The sequence below is a fragment of the Lepisma saccharinum genome, chromosome 27 (genome assembly GCF_977018435.1).
Source record: "Lepisma saccharinum chromosome 27, izLepSacc3.1, whole genome shotgun sequence".
Classification (NCBI taxonomy): domain Eukaryota; kingdom Metazoa; phylum Arthropoda; class Insecta; order Zygentoma; family Lepismatidae; genus Lepisma; species Lepisma saccharinum.
The window spans coordinates 47,752,831-47,779,968 of NC_139255.1; the positions used below are offsets into that span (position 1 = coordinate 47,752,831).

Sequence of the window (27,138 nt, forward strand, 5' to 3'; positions counted from 1 at the left end):
GGGCATATGTGAAAAAGTGATATGTGTAGTTGTTGTTCTTGTGTGGAAATGAACATGTTATGTGAAAATTGCCTTTACTTTTTTATTTACCCTCGTATATATATTGTTATAAAATTGATGCAATTGTGGGATGATTGGGCAGCCTATGGTTGAGAATGTAATTTAGTGTTGTGCATTTTTTTGAATCATTAATTGTTTCCGAATGAGTAATAAAAAGCAGGTTATTTAATCTATGCAATGCTTTTACCTTTTAGCAGAAATTCATTACATTAATGATTAAGATGTAGCATGAGAATTGCTTGTAGCACAAAAAGGGTACTAACATTGAAATAAGAGTGATATATGCATGTGTATTACTAACCTAGAAGTAAACATTTTTGTAGAATGATGAATATCATGTTTTGAATATTGAGTGCAATGATCCATTAATAAATGTTTTTTTAATAAATGCTTGCACATATATGCATAAGCTATACCTTGATTTATTTGTTGGTGGTATTGAGGGAAAAACATATAATGAACATATGGATCTGCACATATTTTATGGAAGTTACATATGTAATCCATGTTGGACCCTATCCACTTGAATAGGGATTGCCTCGTTCTTGCTTATTGGTTTATTTCTGCGATACTGCAATGTTTCCATCATAAGGATGACGCAAAGTAAGTAGTTGTGAGCAAAAATCCCATTTTTGCATGTCTTCCTGTTAAATTGTTGTGTTGTTCAATAATAACCAAATCAAGCGTTACACCTTTGATCTTGTCATCTGCTTCCCAGGAGGGCACACCATTTCTCAGAAATTTACATTCCTCTGAGGAACCCCAATCTATCACAAGTAAGAGTGAATGAACCTTCGAAAAGGACAAATCTTGACAAATGAGTTGTTATTCTTGGCTGCTCGCTAGCCACGCAAAATCTTTGGTGCTGGATGGTATCAGCAAAGAAAAATATTCAACCGATACCGAAACCGCTGGTATTGGCTCAGCCCTAGAGCTGAAGAAGGAAGAGGAAGGGATTATCTACGAAGTGAAATGTAAAGAATGTCAGAGTGTGTACATATGATGTACAACTTAAGAGAGAGAGAAATGTGATATTTAAACACACGAGAGAAACAGGACATGACATAGAGTGGGATGAGGCTAAGCAGATAGGAAGGGAGAAGAGAAAGGGAGGCTAAGGAAATAGGGAAGAAAGGTGAAGAAGACATAATGAACTGGAATGGGGGACTGAAGATAAACAAAGAATGGAAAAAGGTGCTAGAAAGAGTGGAAAGGACAAGAGAGAAAGAGGAGAGAAGAAGGAAGGAATAAGAGCATGAGTTAAAAGAGTCCAACCACATTCTAGATGGAAGAAAATATGTTTAGCCTTTTAGGTGAAAGTACAGTTGACAAGGGAAAGCCACCTGCTAGAATGTTGCAGAACAATTTTCTAATAGTCTGGAGGGGAGTAATGTTTGTGTGTGTGTGTGTGTGTGTGTATGTATGTATGTATGTATGTATATATATATATATATATATATATATATATATATATATATATATATATATATATATACCGTGCGTCCATTTCGATCTGCAGCCGAGAGATCGGGAGAAACGTGGCGGGCGGCGCTGACGGAGGTGCCGACATTTGCGGCCTGTAATGCCCGCATATTTTTATGGACATATGCAGACATTTATATAAATATTGCAAAACGAGCACTAACCTGTGTTATAATAGTTGTTCAAAGTGATGTCCACCTACATTCACACATTCCTGGCATCGTTTGATGAAATTTTGATTCACACGCAAAAGTTCTTGTTCCGTAATTCTTCCTAGTTCTGCCCTTATATTGTCTTTTAGTTCGTCGATGCTATGAGGGTTATTTCGGTAGACTCTATTTTTCAAGGTTCCCCACAAATAATAGTCACATACGGTTAAGATCTGGCGAACGTGAAGGCCATAAACCTCTTGAAATTATTCTATCATCAAACACCTCCCTTATAGCGTGGCCGAATCTTGTTGAAAATACCCATATTGTCTCTCATTATCTGATAACAACTGAAAAAACGGCGCGAGTATTTGTGTGCGGTACCTCTGAATTTATTGTGTCTTCAAAAAATATAGGCCCTATTATTCTTTTGGCACTTACAGCACACCACACACCAATTTTTGCATCGTGTAACGGAACTTCGTGTATTATTCGGGGATTTTCAGTGCTCCAGTATCTATTGTTCTGTGAACAAACATGACCACGCAAGTGAAACCATGCCTCATCCGAAAAAATTATTAACTGTGGATCAACAATACCATCTACAATATTCTGCAAAACCCAATTACAGAAATTTACTCTACTTACGTTGTCAGGGGGCCGTAATTCTTGCACCATAGAAACTCTGTACGGTTTTAATTTTAGTAGCTTAGTGGCTGTATGTGCTGATGATTTTGACACGCCCATCTCCTGTGAAACACGGCGTAGAGGTTTGTTTGGAGAACGTTCTAACGCTGCACCAATTTCATCGAGTTTTGCTTCGGTTAGAATCCGTCGTTTTTGCTTAGGTGTTTTAAAATTTAACGATCCAGTTTCTCGTAATTTAAGGACAAGACGTCTAACCGTATCTCTATGTGGAGGTGAAACGCCTGGGAATTTCTGTACAAGTTGCCTACACACGTCTCGACACGAGTCTGTTTTCACGTAAGTGTCATACATAAAAATTCTTTGTTCTAACGTGAACCTTGCGGCTGGCATTCCAATCGTCTGACTGACACAACACACATACACACTGCAATAACACAAACAAGTAACGGCAAGTAACCAAGAATAACACTCTTACGCACAGTACGAAATTAACACGCTCTTGGTTTACATCTGCCTGCCACTATATTCACAGCTCTGTAGTCGCGAAGGAACAAAAAACTTGAGCTAGGAGATTTCGGATTGCAAGGAAGCTCACGAACACCATTAGCTTTTAACGGTTCGTCTGCAGCGTAATCTTGATACAGTGTTGCACATTCGAAACCTCCAAACGATCCCCATCGACACAAAACTCTTTCAAGGATATAAACTTAAGCAGGACGTTACTGGTCAAAACTATGATTAAAATGTTTTACAGAGTATTATCTGTGGCTCTTAATATAATTTCTAAAGCGTATTTATTTGTGTATATAAGGGTGGAACTTGGAAGAATTACAGAAGAACTTTTGCGTGTTATAACACAGGTTAGTGCTCGTTTTGCAAGATGTCCACAAAAATAAGCGGGCATTACAGGCCTCAAATGTCGGCATCTCCGTCAGCGCCGCCCGCCACGTTTCTCCCGATCTCTCGGCTGCAGATCGAAATGGACGCACTGTATCTTCCTGTTTTGTACCTTGTTACATTTGTACTTGGTGCAGAGCCTGAAGAAGACCTTACTACAGGCCCGTAGCTAGAACTGACCTCCAGGGGGGGCTCACGGGTTATCAGGGGGCTTTGTGAACCAAGTCCATTTTTCAAAAGTTTAATAGTATTAAATGAATGTAAATTGAGGACTAAAAGTGGTAAACATTGTAAGTGCCAAAAGCAGAAGTGTTGGGAATCGCATCGTTCCGCACATCAGCCCGTAGGAACGTTCACACTAGTGACCTCTTTACATGCCCTTTGTACTACTTAGAGGGCTACCAGCCACTTTTCACGTTTACCACATTATAAGGCATGGCACATTTGACAGTTTAACGTGGAAAACGCTGTTTGAATTCTTGTGGGACTTACAGCGTTTACCAGTGGCGATGCTACATAAAGGGCAACTAGGGCACTGCCCCACAACAATTTTAACATAAAAAGTTCATCTGAAGAGACGATCGGTATATACGCGTAAATATTTTTTTTGTTATTTTCCCTCAACCCCTACGTTGCTGCAACCAGACTTACAGGGTATGCACCCTGTGCGAGGTTAATATATTTCTCCGTCCTGTTGGAGAGAGTAAAATCTCGGCTCTGCCCCGGAAACGTGACGTCACTGACTGATCCAAACATTTAAGCATAGGCAAGGGACGGTCCCCTCACAATGGAAAAGCGAAAAAAATCGTAGCCGTCTCTGGGCAGGAAACGAGGTGCCCTGCCCATTCATGTTTGCCTATTTCACCGTTCAGTGTTTCCAACGCTTGGCAGGCAGTTCATTCGTTCTTCAAGCCTGCAGCAATGAGATAGAAAAAAATCCCTCGAATGCTTTTCTTCACGCTTGTTCCGGCGACCTGAAAAGTTGACAACACTTTTTATTGCACAAACTAGTCCCTCGTATTTTTAAAAAGATCCTCCTTTCTTCCCATTGTAATACGGATTTAGATTTGAGTTAGTGTGTGAGTTTGCGTTGCGTTCCGTCTGTGCGTATTGGTCGCTTATGAAATAATTAGTTTTTCGCGATTTTATAGTTACTGTACGTGTTTATTTATTTGTATAATTGTGTCTGTGTTCCAGCAACTTGACATGCAGAATATCTTCGTAAGTATAAACGAACTTTTTGGGGGTACATGGCCAATGTAAAGTGTTGTAACTGAACTTAACGGTGCATCATCTTCCTAGTTAGTCATTGATATTAGTGGATACTTGGTGAATATGAAATTGAATCATGTAGAAACTTTAATATATACGCCTTTCAATTCATTGACAATGGAAGAGAAACTGCAGTGTAACATTTTTCTAATCATTCCAGTATCTACCCAAAGTTTAGTTACTGCAAGCGTATAGGGTTCCGACGTCAGTATTCGAGTTTTTTTTTATTCATGTAATTTGTTCCATATGTTGCTGATTTTTCGTATTCCTACGTAGTGAGCATTTAATGCTCTTTGGAGAGATATCTTGATCAGAATGTTAATTTTATTCCAAATTGTTCGAACAATTTACTTACTCCATATCAAGGAACTCTCCTCAAAAACCTTAAAGAGGAATATAGAGGTAAACTGCCCCCCCTCCCTACCGAAAAGAAAAATGTGCCCTGCCTGACTGAAAAGGCACGCGCCGCCCCTGGCGTTTACCAATTTTAGTCTTCAATTATGAGTGTCTGAGGTCATTAAATTAAATTAAAATATAAAAATACTACAGTTTTTTTCTACATCTTCTAAAACATCTCTTGAAGTGATATACCATACTATTTTTGATGGTACAGATATTTATATCATACAGATTAAAATGTACAGTCACGGACACTTCTGGGTTGTAATGACTTAATTTACTTTCAATGGAATCGCTACAACGCAGAAGTGTCAGAGACTGTACAATATAAACTTCAATCATAGTGCCTACCGTACATTCCAACCCCGGCCAAATCAATAAAACTTGGGATCTGTTGACATTTGACGTAGATGTGGAAGGAATGTGAATGGACGTTAAAGTCAGAGATTTCTGTCAAACGAGAGGCTGCAACAGGGGCAGGGAAGGTACAGATAAAGAAGGCGTCCTATGAAAGAACTTTCTAAAGTCTAGAGAATCTTCTAAACATTGCCGCTGTTTAGACTTCTGAACAAATTAATATATTCTGTCTACATTTTCACTCCACCTCAAATTAGAATACAAAATAGTTTTACCTAGGGGGGCTGGCGGCAGTGCCAGCAGGGGCTGGCGACCCTGTCAGGATAGCTCAGCCTCCCCTGGCCCCTGCCTGGCTACGGACCTGCTTTACTAGAAGGTTGAAACGTTACGTTTAGTTTATGTTTTATAATAAAATAAATTTCCGCCTTAGTCAGCATATTGAGTTTTTCAAAATTATGTTACAAGTGTACTTTCTTTGGTTGGTGCTTACCGCTGACCAGAGTTGCCGAAATGAGCGTTTGGTCATGACAAACAATGATAACTAGTGTCGAACCCATGACCCCGGGCATCATAAATCGATAAGCTAATCACGTCATAAAAGTAGAAGTGTGCAAGTATCCGAAAAAATTTCCCATCCCGATTCCGACTTTTTGGGATCCCGAGCAGACGGAAAGTACCGAATGATCATTTTAAAAAGTCGTTAATTCTTGACGTTTTCAGCAATGAAAATGTATGGAATTATCGGAAATCGTTAGTTTTTGTGCTAGAAATGCAAAAACAATCGCTTAAGGCGATAATGACGTGTAGATTTCGAGATTTCTGTAGCTTCCGCCAATTTCGAATATTTCCCGTCCCGAAAATTTCCCCGAGTTTGTAGATAAATTGCGATATTTCCGTTCCGAATGTCGATATTAAAAAAAATTCCCCTCCCGAACAAGAAATCCTGTCCCGCACACCCAAAAGAGGGCCAGCTGGCGAAGCTCCTACATTTTTTGGTGGAGGTGGTCGTGTACGATTTGGATTCACGTGAAGAAACAAATCCTGCAATTTATTTGGCAACCTTGACATTCCAAAAAATGGCGTCTTTTGTAGCAAGTAGTGTGTGTAAAGTCCCTGTAAATTATGTTCTTCCTGTCTGTGAGTATTTGTTCGATTTTTAACAATGTTTAGTTACGAAGTAGTACTTTGTATCTTGTAATGTTAGATTAATTATATATTCGGATATGCTTATCGGAATTGCATGAAATGGATATATTTTACCTTGGCATTTCGACCTACTTTGTAAATTGCAAGTCACGAGAATTGAAGTAGAAAATAAATATAATTTATTTAGTTTAATTTATATCTATGAACTTAAATTATTCCAGAAAAATATGTTCTTGCTGAGAGTGAAAAGGAATAAAGCCTAATGTCTGACATTTTAGACCATTTTATCTTGTAAAACATTGTAATTCTTAGATGGGTAAAAAAATTACTATTCCACAAACACGTCACTTTTTCGTTTCGTCAGCTTTGACGTTCGGGTACTATTATCGTATGAGGGAAACACCTACGAATCATATATTTCGGACTTCTTTACATTGCTAACGTGTTGCGGAACATTTCTTAAGGCGAAATAATGCATTTCTAACTAAGATAATGTCTATTTTTTCTATTTACGAGTAATTACTGTTACTTGTTGTTTCGAATCTGTAACACATTATGGCCGTGATAGCGTACTGGTTTAGGGGGCGTTCTGAGAGTGTTTTGTCGATTGTTACAGATTCGGGAGCGATTTTACAATACAGGGAATTTCTCCATTTTGTTTGAAATTCGGCATACTCACTAATTTTGGCCCCCTAATCACGAATCTGCAGTCAAAATTTGGCGCTCACACGTGGAAATAGCAAAATAATCGAAATTAAGTTCTTATTTCCACACCCTCGATTTCCGAATTTCCCGCCGGTTCCGGGCTCCGCCCCTGGGGTAATCGACCTACCGCCCCCAACCGCTATCGCGGCCCCGCCTCCGCTCCGCTCCGCTCCGGCTTCCCGCCTATATCTATAGACTCCCTGTTAAGGGCATGTTAGAAAGTGGCCGGATTCACCTGCCCCAAATAAGCGCCAAATTTTTACGTGAGCGCCAAATTTTAAGTGCAGATTCGTGATTAGGAGACCCAAATTAGTAAGTAACCGAAAATTCAAACAAATTGGAGAAATTCCCTGTATTGTTAAATTATACCGTCGATTTATGCAGTGTTGCAACCTCGTTCACCGGAAAATATCTACTTTCGTGCCCGGATTTGAAATTATGCTAATACGTCGCATTTACGTGTAGAACTTGTAAAATAACCTTGCGATTTACCACGTTCATTGTCCATGCACAGCAATTCGGAACCATCTTTCTTTCGCAATTCGTTAATGCTCTTCCTTTACGCACAACACTCTTGCAACCTTGAATATTGACGTCAGACGAGGAATGCCTACGTGGTTAGGTTAGGTTCCATTAGCATAAATACAAAGAAAAAATAATATTTTCGCTAAGAGACGCGTTACCTTTGTATTGCGTAACATGAAAAAGGTCTCTCCTGTGACGTCAAAACACAATGTTGCTACAGTGTTGTGCGATAAGTGACACCCATTCGGGTCAGAACCATCTTTCTTTCGCAATTTGTTAATGCTCTTCCTTTACGCACAACAATCTTGCAACCTTGAATATTGACGTCAGACGAGGAATGCCTACGTGGTTAGGTTAGGCCTGTTAGGTTAGGTTCCATTAGCATAAATACAAAGAAAAATTAATATTTTCGCTAAGAGACGCGTTACCTTGTATTGCCTAACATGAAAAAGGTCTCTCCTGTGACGTCAGAACACAATGTTGGTACAGTGTTGTGCGATAAGTGACACCCATTCGGGGGAAATGGCTTGTTCCGTGGAGCTGCTGTTCTTATGGTAGGGTTACGTTACTTTAAGAAAACATAGTTTATTTCTTTTTTTTTATCGATCCGCCAATTATTACTTGCAGATTCGTGATTAGGAGGTCTCAATTAGTGAGTCGGCGAAATTTCATAGCAATTGGAGAGTGTTCCGGTATTGTAAACGCGTTCCAAAAAAAAATTAAAAATACTCGACACGTGGTTCTAGTGAAAACACGGCGAGGCTGAAACACTGGCTACGGGGTTGCATCATCTTAACACACGGAACATTGCACTCTAATTCAGAAAGCAAATGGCGGCAGCAGAAACAGCGTGTCGGACAGAGATTTTCGCAGAAAACAACACGCATTCACATTACAATGGATCAAATCTATATTCGGGAACTTCCACAACGCTAAAGAAAATGATTTCTGTTAGTACTTTCTCCTGTAAATTTGAAGGAATCCGTTTCCCTCATACGATAATGTTACCGACGTTCGTACTTATCTATCTGCTTCGCAGACCATTCTTGAAGATGTATTCGCGTTTTTTTTATGAAAGTAATGTCAATTTTTCACATTACGAGTACTTACTTATTTGCGTTGTTTCGTTTCCGTAAGAAATAGTATGGTGCGTACACCTTCGCAGATCGTCGTGCGTTTGTTTTGTCGATGCAGTGTTTCCAACCTTGGTAACGGTTCCGATTGTTTTATGATTTCTCCTAGCACAAAGACTAATGGTAACAGTTTCATACATCAGGACACATTTCTTCAATTTTACACAAGAAACTACTTACGGAACTGAGTTTCTGTAGATTTTAGGAAGCTCGTGGAAGTGTTTTCTCCCTTCATTCAACTTATTCGGCTGGTAAATCATTGCCACCATTACCGTCGACTACGTGAATCAAATGTTCCATGTATTTGATTATGTAACCCCCTGTTAGGGTAGCAACCACACGGTAGTTTTACTAGATGACGTATGAGCGTTATTTTTTCCAATTTAATTTTTCGTTTGCCTAACCTAGCCTTCCGTGAATGGTTTGTGGATCAATTTTTGCTTAAAAACCTTCTGTGCAGCATTTTTTTGTTAATAAGTTTGGAAACACTGCATATCATCTGACGATAGACAACATGAGTCAAGATTTGCCCGCCATATTGTGTGTAACGAAAGCGAATTAGCAACGATAAATAAATACTTGTAATGTGTAAAAGTATGCTTTTTTCAGTGAAAAGGAAAATCCCACATTAAAAAATGTTCCGCTATGCATAACAGATAAGTACAAATGTAAATAAGGAAATAAACGAGTGAAATGTTTTTTTAACTATACCATACTGTTACCAAAAAAAAGTTATTTATCTTCAAAAAAACAACTTGAAAATTACCATACGCACTTCTGAGTGATTTTACGATACCTGACCCTTCTCCAATTTCGTTCATATTTCGCATACTCACTAATTTAGGGCTCCTAATCACGAACCTGAAGTTAAAATTTGGTGCTCACTTATGGAACTTGAAAAAGAAGGTGGTCAGTGATCGCAACCGACAATGCACAATTGCTCATTATTTATCGCAAGATTTTGCGTTTCGATAATTTAAAGAACAAAATATATAATCCTGATATTACTACGACCCCAAAATTTGACTATGTTTGCCTAACCTAACCGTGCATGGTTCGTAGGGCTATCTGTGAATGGTTAGTGGGGCTATCCATGAGTGGTTCCTGAGGCTACCCGTGCATTGTTCAAGGGGTGTAATGCTAATTGCGACCAGGCATTGTCAAAAAATGTCAGTTTCGTAGCACTTGAGAGACAAATTTTAACCACAGAAACGTGATCAAGTGTCCTAAATTAGTGAGTATGCGAAATATGAACGAATGCACCCGTATCATTAATATTTACCCAACCAAAACTTACGGAAAAATGGACACTACTTCCTTCCTTCAAAAGACACCATCTTCCACACATGAACAACTGACTAACTGAAGGTCTCACTTATCACACAACACTTTATCAACCTTCTTGTGTACTGAACGCAACATAATGAATAACGGGTGTCACTTATCACACAACATTTTAGCAACCTTCTGAATGCAACGTAACGAGTTGTGAACATCACTTTTTCACAGGAGAAAACATGGCTACTTCGTTGTTTATGTATCGACAATCACTGTGGTAATTCACAGCTCTATTTTACAACTTCTACACGTTAATTTTCAATTTCTACACGTGGCCACCAAATCTTAACTGCAGATACGTCATCAGGACTCCGTAATTAGTGAGTATTAGAATTAACGAAATTATGCCTTTTTTTGCTATTGTAATCACAACTTTCTACACGTTATTTTGAAAGTTCCACACGAGAGCGCCAAATTTTAACTGCAGATTCGTGATTAGGAGCCCTAAATTAGTCAGTATGCGAAATATGGACGAAATTGGAGAAGGTTCCGGTATTGTAAAATCATACCTGCACTTCTCATGGACAAGATATTCTCCGACAACAAGCGACAGTAAATATCATAGAAGTGTGTGAATGAAAGTAGAAGTAAATCGGAACCTTAGCAGAATGCATTTAGGGACTTTATTTTAATGCTAAGGGAACCAAACCTAACCTAACCACGAAAACATATATTGAACAAAACCTTAAGTAATCGCTAAAACTCCGCAGTATGTGTTAACAGACGTACATCAAATTCGAACCATGTAAAAATTGCATTCGTAGCATGATGAAATCGCAATAAAACAAAAGTAACATTAGCCCCAACCTTTGTAACCCAAAAAGTACTCAAGTGATTATTTTTTTTAAGCTTGTTTGGAAATGGTTTGTGGGGCTATGCGTGAATGGTTTTTGGGGCTATCCGTCAATGGTTTGTGGGGCTACCCATCTTTCAAGTCCCCAATTACAAAATTCAGTGGATCTTCCACACACGGTATGAATTTCACCACGCATCCACGACACGTTATCTTTTCGGAAAACAATGGCATGGTTGGAAACCCTGCAATCGACAAAACACAAGCACAAAGCACGATAATCTATGGAGGTATACATGCCAAAGACTATTGTGCATCAGAGAATTAATTTTCAACAAAAATAATGAATTTCCGCTATGATATATTCCCACATGACAGAAAACTCCTTCCAGATGTTAGACAATGCTACAGGAACTACTTAGAAAGGTGTTTCTTGTGTAAAAATGAAGAAATCTGTTTGTGGAATAGTAAATTTGTACCCTTACATGTGACACATGACCTGAACATTATTGCTTGCACAGTAGTAGGAGTCGAAACGAAATTTTTATAATTTCACTCAATTTGGTACATATGTACAGTCACTGACACTGCTGGCTTGTAACGATTGCATTGAAAGTCAATGTATTCATTACAAGCCGGCAGTGTCCGTGACTGTACAACATTTACGCGTCAAAGTTTACACTTTTAGTTACAAATACAGTTTAATAACATAATGTCAGAGGACAAAATTAGTGTATGTGAAAGACCTACTTCTGTTATTTTTAAAATAAATACAGTAAGGAATAAAGATTACTACTTCGATGTGATCCCAACACCTCTCACTTGTTTATTTTTTCATTTTGAACATTTGTACTTACCTATTCTGAATTGCGAAAGATTCTTCAAGGTGGTATTTTGCTTTTTTCACGAAAATAAATTCATTTTTTTCACATTACGAGTAATTATTGTTCTTCCTTTTTTCACTTGCGAATCACACAATATGGCGAGACAACTTGACTAGCATGGTTGATCATCAGTGGGTATGCAGTTTTCCCAACCTTCTCAACTGAAAAATCCCCACAATCTTCTTGCAAAACAACGGCATGGTTAAAGACACTGACAGGGGGTTAAGTCATCAAACGTATGCAACATCTGGTTCATGTAGTGGAAGGAAATTAAAGCAACGGCAATTTTACGTCTGAAAGATATTTCTGTTGAAAAATACATGAATTCCTGGTGAAATACATTCCATGATGAAAGAAAATACCTCCACGAACTTCTAAATGCTTCTGAAAAAAAGGAAGAAATCCGTGGGGACAAAATATCGAAGTGTTGCAGTATAGTCACATTAATTTATTTACATGTAGAGTGCAACTTTCTGATCTGCATAGTGTCCAAAAAACCTGCCAATATATCTAATTTGACTGACAGGGTTAGGTACACAAATTTATTAGACCTACAAATCTGGAAACGTTTTTTTCTCATGAATTAAAAATTGCGAATACCGATTGTGCCCTGAAAATATTGTTTTTCTACAATTAAAAATATAGTGTGAATTTTGCGTCATTTTAATAAGGATTAGAGTTGCAGCCTTTGCATATGTATGCATGATAATTCATTTGGTATGAATTTACAATACCAGAAGTATCTCCAATTGCTTTCAAATTCGGCATACTCACTAATTTTGGCCTCGTAATCACGAATCTGCAGTTAAAAATTGGCGGTCATGTCTAGAAATTGCAAAATAACCTTGTCAATTATCGCTATGATTCTCCATACACTAACATGGAAACCATGAAGACTTCTTCCTATCCTCACAATGGTCTTGCTCAAGTGTTGTGCAAAAAGTGAGACCCGTTGCATGGAGTGTTGATTTGCATGTGAGAAAATGACATCTTGCGTAAAGGTAGAAAACATGTTTGCCCCACGAACCATTCACGGTAAGGTTATGTTAGGTTAGGCAAGCATAGTTAAAATTAAAGGTCATCATAAACATAGTTTTGAAATGCTAATCATTGCAAAAAAAATAGTTGTTTTCTTCATAAATGAAGGGTATTTACTCCGTTCACGGACCCACTTTTTTCGACTTATTTTTCTAGACGTGACCACCAAATTTTAACTGCAGATTCGTGGTTACGAGGCAAAAATTAGTGAGTATGCCGAATTTGAAAGCAATTGAATATACTTCCGGTATTGTAAATTCGCTCCATTCATTTTTTAATATTGTTTTCAGTGTTTCTTTTCCTTGTATCATTACGTGAGTGTTTTTTTTCCTTGCAGATCTTGCTCGTAAACTTTCAGTATCTGTGAAACAGGAGCCAGGCCCATCCCGTAAAACAGACAATATTGTATTTGTAGATGGCGTCCGAACACCTTTCCTTTTATCTGGAACTGACTATGCTCGGCAGATGCCACATGAACTTGCTAGAAATGCGTTACTGTGAGTTTTTGTCTTCACTAACATGTATTTTCCTTGTGTATAAGGTCTCCATATACATCTAGCAAATTTCAGCTTTTGACTTCCAAATTTATTTTGTTGCTTCTGGCTAATACATCAATCTTTCACCTTGTACTGCTTACAAAACTTCATGTTACCTCAACTTGAATCAATGTAAATTTGTGTTAAAATGACAGCAATAATCCAGTTTCCAAACTAAAAAATCCACAACCTATTTTTTTCATACATCATAAGTATGAAGTTCATAGAAATTACATATATGACCATGCCAATTCAATGCCATTAAAGTCCCATGGAACACTTAAGATGCTCTTCGATTTTCTTCATATTTGGCATACTCAGTAATTGATGCCTCCTAATCACGAATCTGAAGTTAAAAGTTGTCGGAAACGTTTAGAAATGGCAAAATAAGCAAAAATAAGGCGTTAGTTTTCGGAATGGAAACAATCTATTTTCGCGAAATTTTTTGTTTCACAAGGAAATATTTATATTCCTGATACTACCACGACACCAAATTTTAACTATGTTTGCCTAACCTAACCACACGTCAATGGTTCGTGGGTTAGCGTCAATGGTTTGCAATTATTTTGCAATTTCTAGACGTTTCTGACAAATTTTAACTTCAGATTCATCATTAGCAGGCCTCAATTAGTAAGTATGCTAAATATGAAGAAAATCGGAGAGGGGTCCGGTTATCTTAAGTCATACCAAGTCCCATACATGTAGCAATTGACTTTGTGTATAAACAGCCTCAGTAATTGTGTGTATTGAGTCTATGACATCTCTGATAGTGTAAACAATGAAACTATGTTTTATTTGCCTGGTGGAGGAGGCAGATAGTGGCTCAGATGTAACTTTAAACTGTAAGTCCAGTACTGATTAGCCTATCTGTGCGTGAAAAATCAAATTTAGACAAACAAACAAGGCAACGGTTCTGATTGGTTTATGATATTTTCAAATTCTCCTAGCAGGAAGACTAATTATTGTACAATTTTGGCAATCATTTTCACACAAAATATGAACTTTCCTTAAAGTAATGAGCACTGTTTCGATTTCGAATAAGAGCTATTTATGTTGAAAAAAGAACTTAAAAATTATCTTACTCAAGCATATGCGCTTCCCATGGACAATGTACGAAGTGCATCCAGAAAGTAAGTTTCCCTATTTTTTTCCCGTGAAAATAAACATAATGAGCCGTGTAAATTGCGCATGCGCAGCAGAGTTAAGACATATCAATCATATGCCAGGTGGACACATCCCGCCCGTCACCAGTAACGAGGCAGCAGTGGTCCGAAATGGAAGCTCGTATTCCTTCTCCCGCCGCATGCGAGTTTTGGTCGGTGATAAAGTTCCTGAATGCACGAAGCATTGCGCCAATTGACATTCATCGTCAGCTCTGTGAGGTCTATGGGCCGAACATTATGAGTAAGCAGATGGTGCGTCGCTGGTGTCGGCAGTTTTCGGAAGGTCGTCAAAGTGTCCATGATGAAGAGCGCAGTGGGCGTCAGGTCCCTCATCACTGATGATCTGGTTGAGCTGGTGCGGCAGCGCATCGTAGAGAACCGTCGCTTCACAATTACGGAGTTGGGTAGCCTTTTTCCGCAGATATCGCAATCCATGTTGCATGAGATTGTCACGCAGCGCCTGTTGTTCAAAAAATTGTGTGCCAGGTGGGTGCCGAAAAACCTGACACCTGAACACAAAATGAAATGTTCAGGAGCAGCACTGACATTCCTGCAATGGTACCATGATGACGGCGATGATTTCCTCGACAGAATCGTCACGGGCGATGAGACGTGGATTTCGCACTTCACCCCGGAAACCAAGCAGCAGTCAATGCATTGGCGGCATAGTGGATCTCCGGTCAAGAAGAAATTCAAACAGAAAGTGATGTGCACCGTGTTTTGGGACAGGAAGGGCATTTTGCTCATTGACTTCCTCCCCAGAGGTGAAACGGTGAACGCTGACCATTACTGTGAAACACTAAGGAAATTGCGACGTGCCATTCAAAACAAGAGGCGTGGCATGCTTACTGCAGGTGTTGTGCTCCTCCATGACAATGCTCGTCCACATACGGCTCGGCGCACAGCAGCTGTTTTGAAGGAATTTGGCTGGGAGTTGTTTGATCATCCACCTTACAGTACTGATCTGGCTCCCAGCGATTTTCACGTTTTCTTGCACCTCAAGAAATTCCTGTCCTCCGGTGAGCATTTTGGCAACGTCGAAGAGCTGAAGACGTCTGTCACACGCTGGTTCCATTCACAGGCGGCAGAGTTCTACGACAGTGGGATCCAAAAGTTGATACCACGATACTACAAGTGTCTCAATTCTGGTGGTTGCTATGTTGAAAAATAGCTGAACCTTTGCTGTACCTGTTGCCAATAAATGGTTTCCTGAAACTGTGTTGTTGTTTTTTTTAAAAAAAATAGAGAAACTTACTTTCTGGATGCACCTCGTATTTATCATTGACAAGTGACTGTAAGTATTGTAGACTACTCAAAATCAATGTAGAAGTAAATCGGAACCTGAATAGAATGCATCTAGGGACTTTATTTTAATGCTAAGAGAACCAAACCGGGTCTGCCTAACCTAACTACGAAAGCATGTATTGAACAAAATTGCTAAAACTTGGAAGTATGTGTTAACAGAAGTGAATCAAAATCGAACCATGTTAAAATTGCATTTGCAGCATGATGAAATCACAATAAAACAAGAGGAACTTGGGCCAACAAACAATTCCCAGTGGATTGAAACCTATTTTAAAGTGTAGGTCTAATCCATATTAGTGTTATGTGCTCTAATCTTGGTGTACTATGTAAGAACTTTGTTTAAATATCTAGACATGATAAGATAGTATGAAGCAATGGTACAAAGAGTTTTTGGTATGAATGCACAATATATATATTGTCTCCAATTCCTTTCGTACTTCTTATAATCACTAAATATGCAGTCCTGGTAACGTATTTGGAGTTAAGATTTGGGGGCCATGTGTAAAAATTGTACACTTATGTCTATATGTTGCAAAATTACATTCTTCATTACTGGAATCATTCTCCATACATAAACATAACAACCATGTTTGATGATATGAACAAGTGACGTTCGCCATTCATTGGGCTGTCTACAGTGTTGCCACACTGTTCCTTCGTTACTTGCAGAGCATTAGTTGTTGCTTCGTCAGTGAGAATGACTAGGTAGAAGAGCATGTGGAATGCAGACTTTGATTAGAGGTAGGTTTGGTACTGGTGTTCGAGCGTTCTTCACGAAAAATGGCATATTGGGCAGTGAGGAAGCTAGTGCTACAAAACTTATATTTTGTTATATTTTTCTTAAATTCCAACTATACCTAAGTATGGGTAAATTAAGTAAGTGTTAAGAAAAAGGGGGTGGGGTGATTAGGGTCTTTCAAAGTCCACAACAATGGCAATTTTACTTGATCGTACAATTTGTTTTAATTTAATAAATTTCATTTTCAAAAATGTACAGGGCATTCCACTAAATACCATGCAAGTAACAAAATTAATACAGGGCATTCCACGAAATAACAAAATGAATCAATCTGAAAAGTATTATTGTTTTTAATTGTGTTACGGTTTAGATGTTTGTGAATGCATATAATTTACACATTTCACCAACAAAATTGACTAGTATCTGTAGCCTATATACTTCACAGACAAATGAATTCAAATTTTGCTACATTTTAAAATTATAACACACCTTTCAACACACAGCCTAAATCATCACACTCATTTTCTTTTCCGTTTGTTAGCAGACACCATGAAGTTCTTTACTGCGAAATCAGATCATTATGAATATGTTAATCCAATCTCATGAGCAGAACCTTAAATTTTGTGTGTAATATATCACACACGTAACATACATATTTATGTTCCAGGGGCCTTATCAAGAGAACCGGGATCCCCCGGGAAGTTGTTGATTACATAGTGTATGGCACCGTTATACAGGAAGTGAAGACGAGCAATGTTGCACGGGAAGCTGCCCTTGCAGCAGGGTTTGCAGAGAGTACCCCAGCCCACACTGTAACTATGGCATGTATCAGCTCAAACCAGGCTATGACCACAGGTATGTGGAATGCATTATGGTATGCATAAGTTAGATTAATAAGTACTCTACTGATATCAGTTTATTGGTGACATAACCGATAAGTTAAGTAGGCCTGAACCAATATTACTTTGCACTAGAGTACTTTCCTGATAAAAAGCCACCTTTTTGGAGGAAAAACGGGAAATTTTTGCCATCCCTGTACGGTAAAGAGGAAAGCTAGCTGGCAAGACTTGTCAGCAATTGCTCTGGAGCTTTTAGACGGAAGCGACGCGTGGCTCTTGGAAACCAACCCTTTCAAGTGAATGCAACCTTTCAAACCGAAGCAACATAAGCTGCAAGTGTCGCTTGCAGGGAACTTTCAGACTGAAGCAACAAGTGACATGTGCCACTTGGAAGCAGACTCTCAGTAATCCTTTCAACGTTTTGTACCAAAGTGTGACAACAAGCGAAACATGTCACTTTCATATTGCTCGGACTATATTGTTTTCTCAATGGCGTGCACCGTCCCACTTCGGTCTGTTGTTCTTACATGCATGGTGAATGTTTTGCTTTATACTGAAGAAGACTGCATCGCTTGTCACCTGTGACTTCAGTGTGAAAGCTCCCATCGTGTCGCCTCGGTCTTGTTTGTGCGTGCGTGGTGAGTGCTTGCTTATACACTGAAAAGACCCTTGTCACTTCAATGCCCTCCCCTATTGTCATGTGTTACTTCAGTCTGAATGCTCTCTATACTTTACAAGATTGTTCGCTACTTTATCAGAGATTAAGATTTAATTTAGCCTGTAAATCAGAGAACAAATTGAAAACACTGTTGTTGGATAAAGGCTGACTTTTTGATAGTTAATAAGAAGGGGTCTGATGTTCAATCCTCAGTGGAGGCAAGAGTGCTTCGGATCTCATTTCAAACTGTAGATCTAGTCCAAATTAGACAGATTTTTTAATGGTGTATATGTATTTATTGCGGCCAATCTTATTTCCTTCTGCATCAGCTTTAGTGCAAGTGTTTCTCAACCACTGGGCCGCAAAGGTCCTTTGCACCCAGGGGTTGACAACTAATTTAAATCTAATTTTATATTTGACAGCAAATTTATACATAATTTAACTGTTTATTTCTCTTTATGATTATTTCATAGTTTATATTAATTAAAGGTGCATGTTAATTTAGATGCATAGTTTAAAAGATCAGAAATGTATTTCTGAGTGAAATTTTTGGGTTCAGGGCATTGACTTGTAAGAAATAAATTTTCTGGGCTGTGCTCTCGCAAAGGTTGAGAACCACTGCAACAAGCAGACAAAATACATCACTAGTTGCTCCGTAACCAGGTTTAACTGCCATTTAACCAAATTATACAAGATGTACTGGAAAGCCAGAATACAAATATATTTTACTGAATACAAAATTTAATGTAAAGAGATTTGATACTAGATTTTCAAAAGGTAGAGCAGTATTTTATTTTTTGCATCATGTACGTGTTTGTATAACAAATTCAAACATTGAAAATCGTATCATATTATTAGATTCTATTAAAAATGTATGCAAAACTACTCTAGTTATGTGAATATGTTTATAGTACATAGATATATTTAATAAGCCTACTGAAATATGAAGATAACACTCGGAAAGAACCGCCCATTCAAAAAAGCCAGCTTTCTTGAAAGCACTGTTTATGTCTACCTATAAATTACATATTGTAAGTTGTATTTTCTATTTAGAAATAAGTGTCTATTTTACAGTAGGGAGATAAACGAAAACCATGGAAACTGAAAAATACTGCCAACTCCTGTATTTTCATTGATTTGAGACACTTTTGTGAAAAAAATATGCTTCCAACTCTACTTTGCACCGATACCGATACTCAAAAATTGCAATAATTAAAGTTTGTTCAAAATATTGATCAATATTGGTGTGTAAGTAATCTTCTCCAATTATATGCATGAATTTACCAATAAATTTTCTTTAGAATATTCAAGAATTACCTCAAGAAATATTAAAAATAGATGTTATGTAATAAAAAAATACAGTTTTCTTTTCATAATCTGTGCAAAATAAAAAGAAAGTTTGAATTTTGCATGATTTCCAAGATAATTAACCTCTGCAAGAGTGTCGTGCTGCATTTTTACTGACCCTGTGAGAGACCAGTATGCTGGAAAAGTATCTTCTGGTATCGGGAGATGAATTCCAACTGATATTTTCTAAAGTTAACTGATCAATTGTTTCTGTAACAAGTTTCCCGCTGATTTGGCGAACCTGGAAAATATTGAAAATATATTCAAAAACCTTGAAAAACATGTGCAAGTACTTAAGATGTCGGGGGTGGAGGTGTCCATGTTAACCCTAGAACACTACCGTGTTTCAATATTACAGTATAACTACCGCTACGTAAATTTTACGTACATGAAGAAATCTATTTTTAAAACAACCTCTACATCATGAAAACAAATTTCTATTCATTGTGAACATTATTTTATTTATTTTTCCTTATATTGTAATTTTATTCATCATTTTAAAATGTATAAACATGGTTTTATTAAACATAGAATATTTTAAGAGAAGGTCTTGCTTGACAAGCCCATTCTTACATTAAGAATGAAGGCGAAAAGTTCGAACAATGAAAAGCAAACAATAATAATATTCATAACGCTGTAAATAAGGAACAAATGTAATTTTTAAGTCTTGCAAGAAAATAGTGCATGCTTTTAAACTTTCGTTTTCAAAATCTAAGTATCCAATTCAAATTTACAAATGTCAAAATTACGTTCGAAAGATATTTCTGATTTTTACAGATAAGTAAAATTGACGTACAGTGCACAACATAACAAACCAAATCAAGAACATCAGAGCTTATACCCTCCTTATGTGTTCTCTTATGTCCGACAGACAACTTGAGGCACTGCTAGGCAGAAGGGTGAGTGGGTGTGAGGTGGGAGGTAGGGGAGGAATTTGTGCGCAAAGCATACGTAAATTTTACGTACGGTAGTGTTCCACAAATTGGCTTCCCACAGGAGCAGTACGTAGTTGTCATCCTCCTTTTCTTGTAGTTGCAGAATCTGCAATACTTTCGGTTCCCTTGTGACGTGGCTGCTACTGTACTTGTCTCTTCCTTCTCCAGTACCTTCAAAAAGCATGAACTGAATTTGTGAGAATAGTCTCTTTTCTGAGTTGCCCTGATTGTTGTAGAAGTTGTGAGTGTGAATAATGTATCCATTGATCGTTGCTATGTTGATCATATTATAGAAAAGTGAGATATTATAGAAAAATTCACGCAAATCTTACGTGAATACAAATGGCGTTATTACTACATGCACGTCAAAATTACGTGCAAGATTTTTCTTCTGTTACTATCGCTACGTATTATTGACGTACAGAGTCCCACATAACGCACAAACTAAAGACGTTCACTGCTTCCGCCCTCCTTACTACAGTACTGCCACGTGCCTGACAGAATGATAGAGGAATACCATAGGCGGAGGGGTAGGTGCGTGCGATGTGGGAGGTAGAGGAAGGAAATGAGCGCGAAGCACACGTAAATTTTACGTACGGTAGTGTTCTAGGGTTAAACTATCCTAGAATGGTCTGGAAATGTATTTTAAAATTACCTGAAAACTTATGGGGAATTTTTGCGATTGTAAGTGGAAACCGTGTATACATAAACTGTAATTGAGAGTAGTGTACTGTCATGGTTTTATGAGGGCATGATTCATATACTAGGAGCAGCCCCGGCCCTAGGAATTTTGCAGCCCCGTGCAATTTTACTTCTTGCTCCCCCTCCCCCTCTTTCAAATATGTACAAAGAGAACATAATGTATGAACAACTAGGCTCTCCTGTTTTGTTTCACTATTTCTTCATTACTATTTATACTGTACATAATTATGTACATTTTCCAGAACGTTGAACATGGAGTAACATATCTTCACTTCATCACTATTTACAATAAACTATGTATGTACAATTATGTACACCATGATTTCTTCATGATTACACTATTCACTTTCTTCCTTTTCCTGCCTTAAGTTGGAAAGCTTACAAATAAACGTGTCTAGCTTTTCTATTTGCAAAGTCGCGAATAACAAGACCATAGTCTAAATTTTTTAACTCTTTCGGCGTCACTCAAATGTGTATTTTATTCTGTTGGATCTGTATATTCTTCATACAGTTCCACTACATCCTGAGCACCGACAAATGGAGATTCTGTTTCACTTTTCTTTGCTGAAATACACCATTATCATCAGGATCGCAATTAGAACAACCTGCCACGAGTTCAGAGTCACCAGTTTCGAATTCTTAGGCTTTCACTATATTGCGCTCTTTTTCTCGTTTGTGTTTACAATATCCTGCACCCAAGAGTTTTTTTCCTTTTATCAGACATACCTTTGTTTACAATTACAAATGCAAGAAATAATTTTTAAATCTCTTACGACGACTTGACAAACCAGTTGTTTTAATGACCACAAATGCACAAGTCTCTCAATACATTGTCACACTCAAACGTGTGCGCGTTCTCACACACGACATACACTAACAGCACTATCGTTACACAGTCAAGATCGTTAATGAGGTGCAACCAGCAACGACAGAAACTTACTTACTATTGCATCTTGCGCGATTCGGCAATACCTATCATCACCACCTTTCACGATCAACACGTCAAAGAACAATGCAGCTCTATTTCCGACTATGCGACACGTCAGTTTAACTGAAACCTCGATAACCGGGGGCGGAGGACTGGCGGATTGGCGCGATCAAACAATAGATAACCTTGTAACTTGGCACTGCACACGCACAGTAGACGTTGCTTACGATTTTCACAGACAATAATAATAGCTGCTGCACCGCTTTCTTTCGCAGTTACTCTTTGCTTTTCTTAACCATTTCTGCTTTATACTGCATATGCAAATGGATTTAATTTGAATTTTCTCCGCCCCAAGAAGACCAAACTGCCTTGCACGTACGGTACGGCCTGCCCTGAATATGAGTTTGTAAAATTCTAAGGCAAATGCCGCTGGACAAGTCGTACATGGAGCACACATTGACCATTTGTTCTTGCCAAGATATAGGCTTCATATTCTTTGGTTCCTGCCATCACATTTGCCTGAGAAATCAAGGAAGTCAATTTGCAACAATTTGTCTTGTAAAACAATATATATAGGTGTTTCAGTGCTATAACCATGTAATTATGGAATATCTATTGCAAATATGTAGTGGTGAAGGTAAAAGTTCCCCGTGTATATAGGAGGCACATTTGGGGGATGGGATGGGGGTACGGCCCCACACATTCTCGATCTCGGCCATTTTGGAAGTGATTTGATCAGCACCTCTGGCTGCTTTTACTCTCCCCAGGGTTGCCCCCAAGTACCTATTAATTTGAGGCTGGGTGAGCCCCAGAACTGCTTTATGCAGGGACGAGGCCGGAAGAATTCTGACCTTGTGTCACCCTCCCCTGGAATCAAACCTGGGTGTCCTGCGTGGCAGTCAAACACCCTAGCCCACTGCAGGTTGTAGTATAAGTAATCCACAAAGAAAGAGATCTTTATCTGCCTCATTGTATATGTCTGTCTTGCATATCCAAGAACTTGTATCTTTCTTGCCCTCTGGTGATAGAATCATTAGTGAAGTAATTTTTAATGTTTTCTTTTTTAAAGGAATTGGCCTAGTTGCTGCTGGTGTGTATGATGTAATTATTGCCGGAGGCGTAGAATTCATGTCTGACGTTCCAATTCGACACAGCCGGGCTATGAGGAGGCTCATGCTGCAAGCAAACAAAGCAAAGACCTTGGCTCAGAAATTGCAGCTTCTAATGCAGTTTAGGCCTTCGTTTCTTGCTCCTGAGGTGAGTTCTTCATTTGTTACTTTTTCGTCTTCTTCTGGGTACCAGCGTTTCGTTTGAATAGGAGATTTTGTTTGATTATATGCTGTGCAGAGCTTCTGCATGGCCAGCGAGATGTTTCACACTCACATCTTTATTGAAAGCGTCCCAGGTTTCGATTCCCTTTGTGAGCCTCCAAATTTCAGTGTTGACCCAGAATTGTTAGGACAATTGGTGGCCTCCTTGGAAGCAATAACAGCTGACTCCAGTCTCGAAAGCCGGAAAATAGTGGCAATGGAACTCGATCGTACTTTTACACAATTAAAAACCACTCAACATACTTTGATGTTGGACCATGTAGTTTAGTTTGCTGAGCAAAGAACATGACACCGTAGATGTTTACCTGACCTATCTACACAAAATAGCTTATGACTAGATCATTGGTAAATAAAAAAGCAAAATTTCGGTACAAAAACAGTCAATTTCGGGTTCAAAAGCGGTAAACTAAATCAAATTTTGCTGTTATAGCGGTGAAAAAGTGTTATATAAAATGACATTTTAATTTTAAAAATGTGAATATGATTCGAAATTTGATTTAAAAACTGCACTTTCTACACAAAATAAACATATCCCTTCTAATAGCACATTTATTTCGTTACCAGAATATTAAGTTTATTTCTGTACAATGGGGTCCATTTTTGCTTCTCAAATATTTACAGCAGGATAATTCTGACTTCAGAAAGTATCGCGTCTGTAAATAAACTCTAAATTTTGTGTTTTAAGAGTTTATTTCACATTATTTCGTGACAAAACAGGGTAGGAAAATGCACCTCACACCTTTCAGAAACATGAAAAATTATCATTACAGTGTGTTATTTCACATTTTGTGTTTTCGTCAAGAACGAAATATTCATGCCTCTACCTATGACCCACAAAGGATAATAGAAAGTTATGGAAAAATTTTGGTTCAACCAGAGATCAATCTTGGAACTTGCATATTCACTGCCAATATACAGGGTAATTCGGAATGAATGGTGCAACTTTACACAGTGACTTTACTATTTGTGATAGAAAATCAGACAAGGCATCAACATGAAGAAAAAGTGTGGAAGTTTTACTCACATTACAAAGATTCAACATGGGTTTATGCAATAATGAAGTACATGCTATGCACGAGACAGCAAGTTATTGTCCATGGTTTCGAAGACACTAACAATTCACAGTTGTAACTTTGGAAAAAATCTTTCGAAAGGGTGAAACATGTGCATTACTACCAAAACGCATGTGGAAATGTCTTTGCACCATTTTGAGTGAATCAGTTCTTGATAGCTCCAACACACAATACGTCTTCTACTGGTCACTAGCCATTTTGCAACACTGGCGATCCTGGTGGAACAGCGGAAAACCAGCATAGGCCCACTTAGTGAGGAGAATACTTCCAGAGTTTTACTTTATATTAAGTCCTTGTTGATTTTCTATCATAAATAGTTACTATAACGTTTTTTTTTCTTTTCTTTTAATAGTGGAAGTTTTATTCTTCCGTCGAACAATGTCAATAACACAAAAGGAGACCAGCAGTGAATTTTTAGATTTTAGTATCTAAGTATTTATACACAAAAAATACTGTATTAATATTTATTAAAGGCCCAGGTACCTGCCTTCCGCGGTTTACAAACGACTCCGGAATACACAGATTAGTCAGCTTCCGGTGTGAATTTGTTGAGATATTAGACCAAACTTAGTGGTTACTTCACTGAGTACTTACATCTTCGATGTAACTACTTAGGTATTCAATTCACTTGGCGATAAACATGCTAAAGAACACTAACGGTGAACACTTAGGGGGAGGGGGGGAAGCACAAATCTTGCTGATAATGAGTTGGACGTCTTCAATCTTCTAATCCTCCCTCCTGTCGTTGGTTCATAATAAAAATGTAGCCTCTCTTCTTTAGTAACCTTTTCTCATGTTCTGGTAGAGATACTGCACAGGCCGATAGTTCACTCAAAGTTTATTCTATAGACACTATCTCTCTTTCCGGCTGAGATCATGGCCATTAGTTCACTCACAGTTTTTCACGGCTCGCGAAACCAATAACAAACGTAACACGGATCCTAACCGTATCAATGCTTAACCCAGACTGTCTTCTCTGCAACGCACATCAACCGTTCACTCGAAAAGACGTTAACTTCTCTTGCCGCCCTTTTTTCTCCAGCGAGGGCAGGTCAACTTTTATAAGGGGTGCTTCAAGATCTGTTACATTACGTCGTCATAACTGTAAAGTTGCACCATTCATTTTGAATTACCCTGTATTTACTAGAGCTCTACAATATCTTCCTTTCTTTCCATTTTGGGTATTTTTTACATAACTTTTCTACCTCTTGTGTTAATCGCAATGATGAGGATAGATGATGAAATGTGCAATGGGACGAATACAATGCTACATCCATTTTTGAACCTGGGTTCTTTACCTTTGTAGTAGGGATGGGCCGATACCGATAAAGTACCAATATAAAATTTACCGATAACCGATATTCTACCGATGAATATATGTGTGCTTCAAGGTGACTGCAGTGCAAAAGGAGTTGCATATTTAGACATTTACGTTTTTAGAAAGTAGGGCACGAAGATTATCCATGAGAATTACAACAAAATGGCAGAATTTTGCACTAAATTATCGATATATTGGATCGGTAAAATAATCGGTAATTCTACCGATGCACCGATATCGGCCGATACCGATAGAGTACCAATTAATCGGTCCCATCCCTACTTTGTAGCATATTGTACACACCATTCTTGACAGGACAGCAGGAGGGCAGATATTACATACAAGTTATTATTGTTAATTTACCATAGATTGTTTTAAACATTATGTGAAATTTGTTGTCTTGTAGCTCCCAGCTGTTGCAGAATTCTCCTCAGGTGAAACAATGGGCCATTCAGGAGACAGACTAGCAGCTTCATTTGGAATTACACGCCGAGAACAGGATGAATATGCCATGAGATCGCACTGCCTGGCACAGAATGCTTACGAGAATGGACACCTTACTGATCTGATTGCTTACAAAGGTATGGTTCTTTGTTTTTATGACTGATAAGCAGGCTTGTCTAAAAATTGTGGATTTCTAGACAAAAGCATCAAATTTTTCACATTCTTTCTGTACACATGCCGAAACAGCTTATCATTGTCTTCTTCGAAATACATTTTTTTTTTACCTCTTCCTTTCAATTCAATTTTCTTAATGCCAAGTTGAACTGAATTTTTAAAAAATTGTTCATGAAGTCTGATCGTACAGCCATGGCACAGAATGAAAATTATGTTTATATACATATACATATATACATAAAGTTTACAACAAAGTGGCACACAATTGCACTAAATTGTAAGATATACAGGGAAACTATAAATGATTCCTTAGGTTTGAAAGGGCTGCATTAAAAAATATATAACACATACAATAAAGATTGATAGAGGAAAATAAAAAGAAACTGTCCAAGTTTCAGACACACTTTCAGAAATGTTCAATGTGGCTTCCTTTCGTCACACTACACACATCTATGCAATAGTCTAGTTTGCCCCACACGCGCTCTAGCATATCACTACTAATGGTTGTAAATGCAGGTGTGATGCCATCCTGCAACTCAACCAAAGTTGTCGGTATTGGTGGCACATACACTGTGTCTTTCACATGCCTCCAAAGAAAAAAATCACAAACCATTAGGTCGGGAGATCTAGGAGGCCATGTGAAAAGCGCTAAGCCATCTTCAGCACATCGCCCAATCCAGGCATTTACACTGGCAACCAGTTTCCTTAAACTGCTGATGCCATCACAGAATGCTTTGGTGACCTGGCGGTGCAGTTGAAAACCGTCTCCATAATGCACGATGTACAATAACAACAGAAAAACACTTCTCATACTCCAAAA

At 38.2% G+C, this 27,138-nt stretch overlaps 1 protein-coding gene across 1 annotated transcript in view; it reads left to right on the forward strand.

Annotated features, from left to right (window-relative positions):
• The first annotated feature begins 6,301 nt into the window (after nt 1–6,301).
• The window catches only part of Mtpbeta (mitochondrial trifunctional protein beta subunit), a 39,101-nt gene continuing 18,264 nt past the window's right edge, over nt 6,302–27,138 (forward strand). The window contains exons 1-5 of the mRNA XM_083112943.1: nt 6,302–6,401; nt 13,164–13,323; nt 17,237–17,424; nt 23,048–23,235; nt 26,107–26,281. Coding sequence (XP_082969069.1) covers nt 6,341–6,401; nt 13,164–13,323; nt 17,237–17,424; nt 23,048–23,235; nt 26,107–26,281 — 772 coding nt within the window. The 5' untranslated portion in view covers nt 6,302–6,340. The remainder of the gene's footprint in view (nt 6,402–13,163; nt 13,324–17,236; nt 17,425–23,047; nt 23,236–26,106; nt 26,282–27,138) is intronic.